General features: G+C 38.9%; 1 protein-coding gene across 1 annotated transcript in view; it reads left to right on the top strand.

Moving 5' to 3' along the window:
• DOCK1 (dedicator of cytokinesis 1) overlaps positions 1–14740 on the top strand; it is a 340787-nt gene that overhangs the window by 39061 nt on the left and 286986 nt on the right. Inside the window, exons 19-23 of the mRNA XM_054382721.1 lie at positions 2063–2160; positions 5494–5583; positions 6411–6511; positions 8314–8448; positions 12487–12595. Coding sequence (XP_054238696.1) covers positions 2063–2160; positions 5494–5583; positions 6411–6511; positions 8314–8448; positions 12487–12595 — 533 coding nt within the window. The remainder of the gene's footprint in view (positions 1–2062; positions 2161–5493; positions 5584–6410; positions 6512–8313; positions 8449–12486; positions 12596–14740) is intronic.

Genomic DNA, 14740 nt, shown 5'->3' on the forward strand with positions numbered 1-14740 from the left:
CATTTGTTCTGTCCCTTTGCAATTGAAAATCCTCATTCTGTCTTCTTCCTCTGATATTTTCTCATCACATAAATTTCACTTGACCTGGACTGACTGCAGTATTACCATTTATTATAGGCTACAAGACTTTTAAATTCATTAACCTGTTCTACTTACTGTGTTTTACACCCATCCCTGTTAGAAGAGCAGGATTAACTAACCAACTGGTGCTTTGCTGAGTTTAATCCCTGCAATAACAGGGTAAATGCACATTTTTATTGTACACTAACTTATTTTCCCTTTTGAGTAGCTGGACTGCAGTGACATTTTCTGTTCACATGTATATTCATGTAGCATTTGCTGTGTCATCAGGCTTGGAAGTACACGTGGGTTTCTTTTCTTGGGGCAATACACAATGCTGTTCAGAGGGAGTCTGTGGGCTGGCTCTTGTTCAGATTGTGTCTTTTGTCAAGCTGGTGCCTTTTTAGATGTCAGACTGAAATCAAATGTAATGGTGGAAAGCTGATAGAAACCTGGTCCTGAAGCATTTTTGGATAAGTCATGGAGGCATCTTTATTTTTCATCCAGAAACAATTTTTCTGTTCATGAATTTTGAAGACTTCAGTTTTGTAGGAAATATTAAAAGAATAGCAAATTAGAAAAATTGAGGGATTGGATTGTTCAAAGCTTTAATGTGGTAAAGCACTCTTTACTTCTATTCCCCAGGAGACAAGAAGGGTTGGTTTGATTGCTGCTGAGAGGGGAATCTATCCCAAGGAGAGCTGCAGTCCATTGCACTAGAAGTAGTTTTATTTATTGCTGAAAATGATAGGTTTGAGGGAAGGTACAGCAGCAGCTCTGGGTCCTTGCTTATAGTTTCCAGAGTATACTATGCAGATGTGTGTCCTGGCAAACAGTTTGTTGGTTGCTTTGAAAGTTGGAATAGAAAGAGAAGGTATTGGCAGGGAGAAGGCACTTGTCCTTAGTATTTAAGAGTTATATTGGGCAGAATTCACATATTGACTGTATTGGGAGGTGGATGATGTGCAGTAGTAGCCCTGTGGCTAAACCAAAGGTAGACGTTATTTACAGTCTTCTATTTGTCTCTTTGAGGGGCTTCTGCTGGGGTTGGCTTAAAGATACTTGGTTTTGTGCTGAAAACTGACTTTCAGTGGGGCAGGGAGGTATCTTTCCCTGATGCTGGTTTGGCTAAGGCAGGACAACCTTGGAGTTCTGGGTTTGTGGGCAGCTCTCGGCAAACACCAAGATGGGTTTCACTTATTGGTGCTCCAGTGTGGTGGTTAGCATTTACTAGTATGGTGATTTTTTTTTTTTTTTGTAGGGAAACCCCAATTTTGATTTCCTTGTTAGAAGTTTGCCTTGAAGGAAACTGAAGAATGGTGTGGTGGTTCTTTAAGGCTGACAAAAGAGAACAAGCTTGCCCTCTGTATTCCCTTATTTATCAGTGAATGCTGAAGTGACACAATCTGAACAGTGAGATGTAGAATTTGGGGACAAGACCATTTGCAGCTGGTTTCTGTGATCTGATCTGTACCCTAGCTCTCCATCGCTTGGAAGCAGCCAAGCAGTTTGGGCTCCACGAGTTATTAAGCAGGCAGCTTTCTACTGAATTAGCTTAGTTTGCAACTGTTTGCCTTGCTTTGAGCCTTGTTTTCTTTCAGTTTATGCAGTGTGAGCAAAGAAGCTGGAAACATTAATGCAGGAAGAGTCATGGCCCTGTAGATACGACTCTGTTGGTGGCTGACTAATTTAATTTTGGCATCTTGGTCTAAACACACAACTGGTGTGTACAACAAATTAAAAAGGAGGGATCAGGCTTTCTTGGCTGAGATTTTAGTGCTGACATTTCAGAAGCGGGCTGCTTTCCTGAAAGCCTTTCAGAGTTCTTTCATGATAGAAGTATTGTAGGAGGATTCTGCAGTGTCAGAGGCATGCTAGAAATATGTTGTTGTCCAGTGGAAATGGCTGACCTAAGAAATAAACCCCTTTGTCCTGAACACAGTTATGGAGTGTGAGTAAAAGTAAATATTCTCCATGATACAATATCTTTTCTTTTTCCTAGTTGATCTCTTGGGACTTCTGAAATGGAGATCTAACACAAACCTGTTGCAGCAGAATTTGAAGCAGCTGATGAAGGTTGATGGTGGTGAAGTTGTTAAGGTATCAAGTTAATTTCTTTCAATTTGGTGTCATCATTTTGGTGAATCTCACATTTTGAGATATTCCTGTCTTTCGTTTCCCAATTCCCAACATCACTGAACGCAATTGCACATTAAATAGTAACTAAGCATCTCTCAGCCTTCATGATGCTAACACCCTTCTCCTTCCCCTCAAAGAACATTTCAGATTGAGGTCTGGTAAAAATACCCCTAAAATGCAAATTTTGGGGATTGTAGGGTGTGTTTTTTCTAGCACTTCAATGGATTTTTATATACAGATACATGAGGGCAAAGGGTGCTTCTCTTTGCAAGGTTAGAACGTCTTGGGATTCTTACATGCTGATATTAAATGTATTTTTAATATATGGATGTGGAATGCCAACCCTACTTTGTGCTGCTGATATTTTTATGAAAGTTATTTTTCCTGAAAATATTTAGTCTGAGCCAAGTTATTTATACTGGCCAAGGCCACTGAGTGATTGTAGAGACCTACATAAAGATAGATTTAGCTGTGGAAAAGAGTAGGCTGGGATTTTATTGAATGTCTTGAAAAAAAAATCACATCTAAAAGCGTCAAAGGATGTAGTGTATTGGGGACAGATGACCCTTAAGGGCCTGTAATGCTGTTTCCTTCCTTCAGTGGATGTTAATTTGGTTAATAGAGCCATAATGAATGCCTCATCTTGAAGTAGTATGAAACATCTGAGAATGCTGATTTTTATCCTATACTGAGTAGGGTAAAAGTAGTATCTCATGGGATTTGCTTTTCAGGGAAGGTTCTACCTGCTACTATTTTGTTGTGGATCATCTAATGGCTAAAAACTTGACATGAAGATTCACTTCTGCCAAGTGTTGTCATGGTTCTGTCATTTTCAATTTCCCCTCTTCTCCATGGACTCATGAAATCATACTCCCTATTGCACTGGGCTCTGAGCAGGACTTGATATATGCATAGGACAGAATGTTTAATATTGCTGTCTTCATTTTAATTTTTTTCCTTAGGAGACCACTGTTCGTTACCCATCTCTTACAGCAATGCTCAGAAAATCCTTGTGTAGGCTGCTCAGTTAACTGCACATTCATAATATCTAGTTAGTAACTGTTCCTTTCTATTCTTTCAGCTTTTTTTTGTCTTTTGTGTTTTTAAATGTGATACATGTTACAGTTTATGTATGTTAAGAAAAGTCCACGTGTGATAAAACATAAGTTCTCTGTTAAACTATTTTTACTTTTTAAAACTCCAGTAAAATGCCTCTGCCTACTGGTGTTTAATTCTGTGTAGATACCAGCCAAGAGGCTCATTCTGTGATTGACTATTTCAATAGTGTATGGAAACTGTAAATGTTATCTCCCCTTAACAGAGGCTCTGACTCTATTTATTCATAGACTCTATAGGATATGAGAATGTAAACTAATAGTCTCAAAATTATTCATGCTAGCTCCCTACCTGTAAAATGCTTTCCTGCCACTTTACACAACAAAAGCATCTGTTTTGTATTCTTCTTGCTGTTCTGAGAACTCCACGTCAACAGTTTCAGAACTTCAACTCGATTAATGAAAGTCAACATGTGATGCCTGAATGTGAAATGAAGACTTGATTGGTCATGAAGATGGCTTTCTGACCATGCTTTGTTTTTGAAAAGACTTAGCCAGGCTGATGGCAATCTGAGAGTACTACTTCTCTTCAAAGGAGAGAAAAGTCTACCGAAGCTCCAACCTCTGCTTTACTCTTTCTTTCCTGCCAGCCATTGCTTATATGTACTTCATTCAAATGTGTTCTTAAATTGAATGAATAGGATTGACAAGGTGTAATTTCTTTCCCCCCTCAAAATCCTGTAGTGAAATTATGAGCTGGAGCTTCCCCAGAACTGAAGTCTAAAATCAGTTGCACACTTGGTCTCTTCTGTTTTTTCCATCTTCAGATACTAGTAGTTCAAGCTGTGGTTCTATGTTCCCTTGTTTTGGGAAAGCTTGGCATTCAGCAGTGTTCAGTGAGCTGCTAAAAGAAGGTTAATTTTTGAGATTTAACTTCGGGGTTTAGTAGATAATCTGGGTAAGTCATGTTTGATCTCATTGCATTGATAATTGCTTTCTTCAAGGGAACGTAGTGAGAATCAAGCTGTTTCCCCATTGCTCCCACAGTGTTTATAATATCTTGCTGTTGCAGTCTCAGGAATCATAGGATGACAGAATTGTTTAGGTTGGAAAAGACCTTTAAGATTATTGTGTCCAACTATAAACCCACCACTTTCAAATCCACCACTAAACCATGTCCCTAAGTACCCCATCTTTGTGTTTTGTTCAGATGTCCTTCCCCAACTGTACCTTGTTTTGTCTATAAGCCAAAACCCCACGACAACAAATAGTAAAAACAGACTGAAAAACCCTAAGCAAAACCCCAAACCAACAAAGAAAATATTTTTACTTCATTTGAGACAGGCATGCTGAAACAATCCATGTTGAACCTTTTCTGTCTCAACCAAAACAAATACAAACTGAGGCCATGGTCCATTCTCACTCTGCCTTGGAGGAGCTCATGTTGTTTTGGGTCATCTGATGGAGGATACTGCTCTGGCCCAGAACTCTATGCCTGTAAAATTGAGTGTGTTAATGAGTATCTCTGGGCCATGCATGGATTACTTGTCACTGGGAAGAAATACTGTAGTTATAAGTCTGTAAAACAGCTTTTATTCCTCTGCTTGATTTGAATCCCCTGACACTAATCTGTTCTTTACTTTCATGTTGCACAGATCAGGGTGTCCAGCCAACTGGCTAGTGAAGACCCTTTCTCTGTTACAGTGGTAGAGGCATGTAGGTTTTGGACAGGGGCAGGAGGTTGTGTGCTCTGTTTCCCATGCCTGCATGTAAAATTGTGTATCTGAGTTTCTGCAGTCATGAAAAACAATATGCTATGCACTTCTCATTGCCCAGCTTCAAACTCTACTGAGGATGACTTGGTTTATTTGGCATGAGACTCAGTTGCTTGTCTGCTTTGTGCTCTGAAATGTCAAGTTATGAGAACCTGCATGATCCTGGTGACTGTTGAACTGAGTTTTGAAACATTTCTGTTCATACACTACAACAAATTAAACACCTTGCTCAGGAGTATCAAGTGTGTCTTCTGACTTGTTTCTGATTTGAGTGATGCAGAGTTAATCACCTATACTAAACCAATTTGCTGAAAAAAAGTTATTTTTTTCTTCTTTTGGCTAACTTTTAAAATGTCCTTACTTTGTAAAATGTATAAATGAAAGCCAATAAGCCTGTAGAAACCTGTGATCTCTTTTTTTCCTTTCTCCCTGTAAAATGTGAATGTTTCTGCATTTATTTGTAGTTTCTTCAAGATACATTGGATGCACTTTTTAACATAATGATGGAGAACTCGGAGAGTGAGACATTTGACACCTTAGTGTTTGATGCTCTGGTAAGTTTGCATTGTGGATGGAATAAATGTGTTTATTCTGGAGGAAAAGGAGGCTGAGGGTGCACCTTGCTCTCTATAACTACCTTTAAAGAGGTTGGAGCCAGGTGGGGGTTGGTCTCTTCTCCCAAGTAACGAGTGATGAGATAAGAAACAGCCTCAAGTTCTATCAGGTGTGGTTTAGGTTGGATAGTAGAAACAATTCACTGAAAAGCTTGTTAGGCTCTGGTCTAGGCTACCCAGGGAAGTGGTGGATTTCCCCCTCCATGGAGGGATTTAAAAGCTGTGTAGATGTGGTGCTTAGTGGTATGGTTCAGTAATGGACTTAGTGCTGGGTTAATGGTTGGGCTTGACCTTGAAGGTCTTTTCCAGCCTAAAGGCCTCTGTGGTTCTATACTGAAATAATAAATAACGTTATTTAAATACTAGAATGAAGATCACTAACAAACATGATCTTACTAGTTATTATTATTTAATTAATAATGCATGGAAGGCTTTCATGATATTTAAAGGTCCAGTTGAACTTTATCAAAAGGGGGTTTGATTACATCATGTTATCCTTCCAGAAAAGATGAAAGTCATCAACCCAAATCATTTTAGTAGATTGAAAGCAGACTTTAGGACAGAAACAAAGGTTTTGCTTGCAACAGACAACTTTGAGCAGGAAGCTTTCATAAGAAAGGAAAATATTAATATATTGTGAGGACAATCACAAGAAGTCTGTGTGTTTAATGTTATTAATGTGGTTTATCTGACAATAAAGCTTGAGTATGCAGAATGAAAGATTGTTTTGAGGACCAGGCAATAATTATACTGTTTTTTTTCTTCAGGTATTTATCATTGGACTGATTGCTGATAGAAAATTTCAACATTTTAATCCTGTCCTGGAAACGTACATCAAGAAGCATTTCAGTGCTACGTTGGCCTACACGTAAGTTTTATTGTGTGAGTTGGGTGGTGTGGGGTTTTTTGTTTTGTTTTACCTCTTGTGGCTTATACAGTGTTTCCAGGTAACATTTTTCAGGTTAATTAGGAATTTTTCAATAGATCTTGGGACAGTGGGAGGTTCTTGAAGAAGGCTGAAGATAGCATATCTTCCTGTGCTGAAATAATAGCAGTACAACATTGTCGTTTGTGAGGGGGAAGTCTAGATTTTGTTGTATTGAAGGAGGAGATGATTTGGCTGTTTCAAGAATTGTTTTATGATGAAAATCATAAGCAATTCTGTCATACTTGAGAAAGAAATCATGTCCGTTTAAGATGCTTCAAATATGTTTGGTACATGGAATTGACTGTCTGCCCTTTATCATCTGCATTACCATCACGTTAGGGAGAAGGCAGTGAAGAACAAAATCATGGTCCATTATTTGTACTCTTAAATATTTCTTGACAGTTGGGATCTTTGCTGCTGCTTCAGACTATTAGTGTTGGAAGAAAAATATATAATGGGTATCTTTGCAGTGCTGGGATGAAAACAAATTCAAACTAGGAAGCCTGCTGTGCATTTTGCTGTTCTTCAGTCTCTATTATGTGACCAGAAAATATTTCAGAAGCCTTGATTTAAAATAGCGAGGAGTTAGAGCTACAGCCACTGTTGCAACCTCTATGTGAAATGGGTGAAAGATGAAGCATCCTCAAGCATTTAGATTTGTTAAAATCTTGGAGTGGTTTTGGTTTGAAGGGACCCTTAAAGGTCACCTAGTCCAACCCTTTCTGCAGTCAGCAGGGATGTCAGCACTACTACAGGTTCCTCAGAGCCCCGAACAACCTGACCTGGAATGTTTCCAACCAGAGCTGAAGGTGCTGGTAGGCATGGAAAGCATCCTTGGCTTCCTTAAATGCAGGGAGGCAGAAGCTGGTTTAAACCTGAGGAGGTGAAATCTGGCTTGACTTGTGCCCATAGACGTGGCAGACCCCTGCCCTCTCCCTCACCTTGCATGAGTTTTTTTTTTATTTTTAATCAGGGGAGGTGTATTAACAATAGCTAAGTAATTACATCAAATTCTTAGGCTATTTACTCCAAATAAGTGCCTGTATATCAAGATGTCTGTTTGCTCAGTGGTAGTTTTTGTTAGTGGTACATAATGCTGTACTTATTTACATACAGTGTGAATGTTGAAGCATGCAGTGCAGCTAGGATGATTTAAAATGGAATTGCTTGTAGTTGCATTGAAATTGTGATTTATATTCATTGAAAAGGAGGTAGTTGGAAATAATATTATCTTTCAAAGCATTTCACTTTCAAGTTTGATAGACTTCAATATGTGGAATAAGGGAATTTCCAACTGGTGTTATATACTCTTTTGAGAAATACTTCACAGATCCTAGCCCCAAAAATCGATGGGAAATTTAGGTGAATGAGAAACCTCGTTTAAGGAAGCAACTTCTATTTTGTTTTTTAATTCTGACAATGTTTTTTTCTATTTAGTTATTTTTATTACTTCTATTTTTATAGTAGCCTGAATCTGAATATCCCTAAGTATCCAACAGAAAAGAAGTCCTACCAAGATTTATTTGTATGTTGAATGGAGTCAGTTTGTATTTTAATTTCTCAATCATATGTTGGAGCTACTTGCCAGCAAAACCAAGAATGTAATGAATTTATTAGTCGCTTGATTAATTTTGCAACTTGGTGGGTACTAGTTAGGCACATAATTTTTCTTTAAACTTTCAAAATTTGAGATTCTCTGTGAGCATACTTGTCACCTGCATGTGTGTTTTGTATTTACACAGAAAACTGACTAAAGTTTTAAAAACATATGTGGATAATGCTGAGAAATGTGGTATCACTGATCAACTCTTTAAAGCTATGAAAGCTCTGGAGTACATCTTCAAGTTCATAGTCCGGTCCAGGATTCTCTTCAATCAGTAAGTAATGGAAATGCTGAAACCTGTAATTCCCATTGCCAGTGTTGTTCAAAAAGTGTCAAAATTCTGACACCCTCTTAAAGTTGCTCAGTATTGCACTGTTTTAGAAATATCTTGACTTGTTAGAACTTAATTTACTAGAAAATTGCTTTTTCTAAGTGACCTTAAGTTCACCCAGAACTTGTTTTTTGTTTGCGGGAGGCAATCAAGATGTCCTTTACAGAAATGTGCATCTTGAGTAGCATTGTGCTTGCGAATCATGATGTGTTGAAGCTCTCTATAGTTTAGGTGTGAACAAATTAAGCTTGCTGCTATTTGGGAAAGTTTTTGTTGCTAACTGGTTGGTGCTGTGACTGAAAGATAATGAGTAGCCATACACTGTCCTCATTCAGGCCTGGCTTTCCTCCATTGGCTGCAAAATTCTGGGCAGACTGAAATATTGAAAATTCCATATCAAAGCCAAAGGGAAGCAGCGTCTTCTGGATGGGAAACGTGGTGTTTGTCCTTCTGTGGTGCTTGCAGGGCTCAAGCTGGAGAAGAGCTGAAACCACAGCTCCTGAAACCACAGGAGAAGCTGTGATTTGCAGAAAGTTTTATTTGTAAAGCAGACATGGAGAGCGAAGAGTCAGAATAGATGGACAGCAAGGAGGAAAAGGATTGAGGTGCATGTTTTTGACTCGCTGTCTGGAAAAACAAACCCACAACTATTCTTGGAGTTAAGCTCCCAGAGCTCCCCAGACACCCCAACTTTGAGCAGACAAACTGTTAGTGGTTGGCTGGTTGCTGTTTGTAGGGTCCTGGAGTCTCAGTAGGCTTCACTGAGTGAAACAGTAAAGTGGAAAGAAAGAAGCTACAGAAATCTTCTCAAGAGCTTTTTGATAGGAGTTCTTATAAAAGCTCTTTCTGTGCCAGTGTGGCAGATGCCTACTCGACCTCCTGCATGGTGAACTGCAGTGACTCACTGGGGCTGTCTGTAGTGGACACTCATCTATCAAGTCAAGCATAAATAATTAGGTTAATTTGGAAGCCAGTGCTCTGGCTTATACATGAAATATTAAAAAAGCTATAAACCAAGCTGATGTATTCATCCTCACTTAGATTCAATCCTTTTACTACTTGTTAGCGATAGTAACAACCTTATTATATGGGATTTATGTAGAGCTCTGAAGTTACCAACCCCACCAACCTTTCTCTAATCTGGAGATTGTAATTTATTTCTGTTGGAGCCTTGCTGTGAGATTCATAAAATATTGCATGTCACTTATACAGTTGCAGATCCAACAAATCACTTTAAAACAGGGAAAAAAAAAGCCTTGCTACAGATCAGATTAGATTTACAGACAATATGACCCTCTAGTATTTGCTGTTGGATTCCCTCTGCTAAGCACAAATTCACAGTTCTTTAGTGTTGGGAAGACACAGCTCTCAATGACAAGGGATTAATCAGCAAAGCTGCTGAATGTTGAATGACACTGTGATTTGTTCTGCTGTAAGACTTAAATCCTGCTTGAGGTGTGTGATTCGAAGTGATTATAAAGCAGAAGTGCAGCAGCGTTCTGAAATAATCATTTGTGGTTTGCTGAGAAACTGCAAGGAGCAAGCAGAGTCTTCTATTAAAAAAAGTATAACTGAACTTTAGTTAATATGGCAGTTAACTGTATATATGGAGCCTTTTAGCAATGTGATTGCAGGCAAGCTTCAGTCCTGGATAAATATATAGAAGCCTGGCTGATCTAGTTTAAGCCTGGTGGCAAATCTATTTGAGTATAATGGCAAAATATTTATAAATGAACTTTAGAAATGTTTTTATTTGGCTTACTCAGTAATGATCCCAGTGGTTATGTTGCATCTACAATGACCTTAAATGTTGAAGGCAGCGCTGGAAGGGTCAGCTTGGTTTTCTCATAGCCACAGTGTTTCTGTTGCATTATAAGGTGTATTAAATAAATACATGTTAATACCTGACAGCAAGAACGCATTTGCAACTAACTTGTTTCCTTTTATTACAGTTTTCTTTTTGAAACACAAAGCTTTTTGTCTGGAGCAGTTTGATTTATTGGACTGTCAAGTTTAGTTACTTCTTGTATTGGTATTAGCTTCACCTCTCTAATCTGTTCAGGGGGACACTGAAATCCATTATTGAAGTTGGGAGTTAACAGGTAATTTGTCCTGTATAACCCCCAGTTGTAGCCTAAAAGGGGAATAGAAGTTTGCACAGCAAAGTAACACAATTCAATTTTTTTTCTGTAGTGTTCATTTCCCCTGTGTACTGTTAAGTAGCGGGTTTTTTGTTTTTTAATATCTGTGGCTCCCAAAGCTTTCTGAACATGGCATTAAAAATGACACACGTTAGTTTCAGTGTAAAACAGCAAGAACATTCTGAGCTCTTGGCTTATCTTAAGATAAGCTTCTTTCTTTCTGTAATAGGTGGTCCACTGTATCTTCAAACATGAAGAAATCATACTGGGACTGCACATAGAAAATTTCAGGGTGTGGTGCTCTTTCTCAGCTGCAGACCACATTCAAGATCTCCTTACTGAATTCAAATTCAGAAGAAAATGGAGAAAAAAAAAAACAGAGGAGTTTTTAACTCTTGCTAGGAGCTGATCTCTAATGGGTCTGGGTTCAAAAGGTTTAGGTGACCTCAGGGACAGAGATAGTGGAATGAAGGTTGGCTTCAGCATCCTAATTGCTGTTGGATGAGGTTCTTGGAGGCAATCAAAGGTAACTGAGTAAGCATGGGGTTTTAGTTGGACTCACCTGACCCCTGCTCAGGTTTGACCTGGATGTCAGGTTCTCCTGGTCTTATCTTAAGCACTGATAATTTCTTTTTTCTTTTTTTTTTTTTTGTCCATCCTAAGTCTGTATAGCTGAGGTTCAAGAAGTGTATTTGTAACAGCCTTTATGTGGATAAGTTATACATAGCCAAAGAGGGTGAAAAGAATGTTATTTTCAAAGGATTTACCTGGAGCTAGTGGTCTTCTCTCCACCCTTTCCATTTCATAATGAGGATTATCTTGTCTTACACCTGGAACAGGGATCACTTTGCTTTTGAAATGTTCAGGAGACTTCCAGAAACATTCATTCCTGTGCTGTAGGAACTGCTGAACCAAGTTGTTCAGCTTGGCTGTATATTTTTTGGCTTTGGAGTTGTTCAGGCATCTGAGGGCAGTTTTTATCCCCTTGAAAGCATCTGGCAGAGAGAGAAAGAGAAGAGGGGTCCCTGTGGGCAGAGCAGCTCTGACTAATTCTGCCTAAAGACACAGGGATCTGCCCTGAGAACTTTAGCTGTGGATTAGTCCTTCTTCTGTGGCAGCTGTATTGACTGTATGGGAAATGGAGCCTTAACTAGTTTAGTGCCAGTGAGCCAGAAATTAGAGTGGAAATACATTTTAACTTTAGCACGACCTTTCCATGGAAAAAAGAAAAAAAAAAAAAAGGAAAAAAAAAGGCAAAGAGTGGATTGGTAGGTTTTTTGTTGTTGTTTTTCTTCTTTCTTTCATGGAGTTTAAGGTCACTCACCTTGGGCCACTGGTAGATTTTAATGATTGCTGGCAAGTTGTCTGGCTGTTTTCTGGCTTCCTCATCAGAGAGCTGCTTGGCATCGGTCCTCCCAGACATCTGCTAGCTCTTGTGCAGAGTGAAGAGACTCTATCCCACTGCTTGCGTGGGCATGTGGAATTGGGTCACTGCTGAGGGATTCACCGTGACTTGAAGGCGTAAACAACAATACTGACTGTGGCATGGTACATAGGAAGCTTTAAAAAGAAAAGTCTGTTGTTCCTGCTGGCCTAGCCTGGTCTGTCTGTCTTGTCTCTAGTTTTTTGTTGGTGTGGTTGTGGTTTTTTTTTTTGTTTGTTTGTTTGTTTTGCTTTGTGAAAGAAAACTCTTGGTTCAGTGGAGAAACTTGAATAAAAATTTGGGCTTAGGGGGAAAATAAAAGTAATGCACCAAATTATCTGTTACTTGAAGGTTTTTTTTTTTAAATGTATTTTCATTTTAGTTGGATCATGCTTATGAAAGCTGATTACTTTTCAGACTTTATGAAAACAAAGGAGAAGCAGACTTCAGGGAGTCTCTGCTGCAGCTCTTTAAGTCCATCAATGAGATGATGAGCAGCATCTCTGATCAAACTGTCATAGTGAAGGTATGTGCTTTACAGGTCTCCATCTTGACTTGACTTTGGTATCCCAAACCACTTAGCTGATGAAGTATATGCTTATGTTTGTCCCTAGAAGCATGTTTTACCTCACACATGGTTAATACTTAGTGCTTCTATTGAAGGGTTTGTGACTGTATAAAGAACATGCTTCAATTTAATAAGTTTATTTCTAAGTATATTATAAAGATAATATATGTATTATAGATACTATGTATTTACATTTATAACTACATTATAAATAAAAATATGGTATTTCTAAGTATATTATAATTTGTGCAAGTATCTTGCTTTTTACAGAGTACTCAGTGGTTAAGTTGTTACTGAACTTGCATAACCTTAACTTGAAGCTATTTTTAAGACACTGTCTCTAAGACACTGATAACAATACAGATCTTATGTACTTATTTATATCATAGACTGTTCAGGAACTTCAATGTATTATCTTAAGCCCCAGTACACATTTTTAATGGAAAAGTAAAAGTGAGTCAGAGTATAAACTCCATCCCACACTCCTCTCTTGTCCATTTAAAATGGTAGCACTGTCTGGGTCATGGAATTGGGAATATGGTCTCTAACCTGAGCAGAAACATTGAACTATAGGGATGGTACATTTGTGTACCCAGGGTAGTCTGAGGTCATTGTGGTAACACTGGTCTTGTGTTCTTTTGGAGAATCCCTTTCACTGTGGAAAAGTACAGACTGTCATAAAGATGTGTTTGATAAGCTACAGCTTCAAGTTGTCCATGTGGTTCCCAATAAATTTATGAAGGGGTGAAATTCTTTCAGCTGAATCAGCTGAAACAATAATCAAAAGGGGGCTGAGAATTAGGGTTGAATTTTGAGACAGTTGGACAGTATAACTCTTGTGGCTCAGATGTGTGGTGGTCGTGTAGGAAGAGGAAATTTTTAGAGCAACTGGGAAGCCAAGACAATGCAAAAGCACTGTGCCAGTGCAAGAAATTCTCTTGGAGGGAGCTGGGAAGTCAGAGGCACTTGTTCTTTGTCACTAAGTGAGGCAGGTTTTAGGTTATCAATACCATGCTGAACATGCAGCAGGTGTAGGTAGTGGGGTTAAAGCTGCTGAGTTTGACTATTTTAGGTGGAGAGACTGAGACTGTATCATCTGATGATAAACTAGGGATGGCATATTACATGTTTCAAGAAAGCTGTGTTTTTGTTCTTTTGACACAGCATCTTTCCTGCCTGGAAATGGGTAAGTTGGAGCTGGTGACTCCCTGTGCTATCTGGTGCTTCACAAATAGGATGTTTTTAGATTACAAAGATTGAGTGTAAGATTTGTCTGAGACTTGTTTGAGGTCTGCTTCAGGAAGGCAGATGAATACGTGGTGGTTTTTTTTTGTTTGGTTGGTTGTTTTTTGTTTGTTTGTTTTAACAAACATGCCTTGGCAAAAATAATAAATACTTGCAAAACTAGATGTGATCAGCTTGAAATGCAGGAAAAGAAACTTTATAGCAAAGTCTTGAGAGATCCCGCTACGCCAGTGTGTGTCCTGGTCTGTGTTTCACAGTCAAATCTTTGCAAATTTGCTGAGCTCATCTACTTTGACAAGAGCAATGAAGGTGGTGAAAGGTCTGGAGAACAGTTCTTGTGAGGAGTGGCTGAGGGAACTGAGGCTGTTTAATTTGGGGAAAAAGAGGCTCAGAGTAGACCTCACTCTCTACAACTTTGAGAGAAAGTTGGAGCAAGGTGAGAGTTGGTCTCTTCTCCCCAGTAATAAGAGGAAATTGGCCTGAGGTTGCACCAGGGGAGGTTTAGCTTGGACATTAGAGGAAAATTCTTCACTGAAAAGATTTGAAAACACTGGAACAGGTTCCCTAGAGAGATGGTTGAATCCCGGTCTCTGGAGTTTTTAAAAGCCACAGAGATGCGGTGCTGAGGGACATGGTTTAGCACCAGCCTTGGCAGGGTTAGGGAGTGGTTGGACCTGATTATTTTACAGGTCTTTTCCAACCAAAATGATGGGGTATGATGGTAGATAAAGTGTTGGCAGATGTGCCAGTGTGGAGTTGTCAGAGAAGTGTAAGCTTGTGGATGCCTTTCAGAAGCCTTGACAACATATCATTCATTATTCATTGATTTTAGTCTCCTTTGGACTCTAATTACCTAGC

The sequence above is a fragment of the Indicator indicator genome, chromosome 7, assembly GCF_027791375.1.
Source record: "Indicator indicator isolate 239-I01 chromosome 7, UM_Iind_1.1, whole genome shotgun sequence".
NCBI lineage: Eukaryota > Metazoa > Chordata > Aves > Piciformes > Indicatoridae > Indicator > Indicator indicator.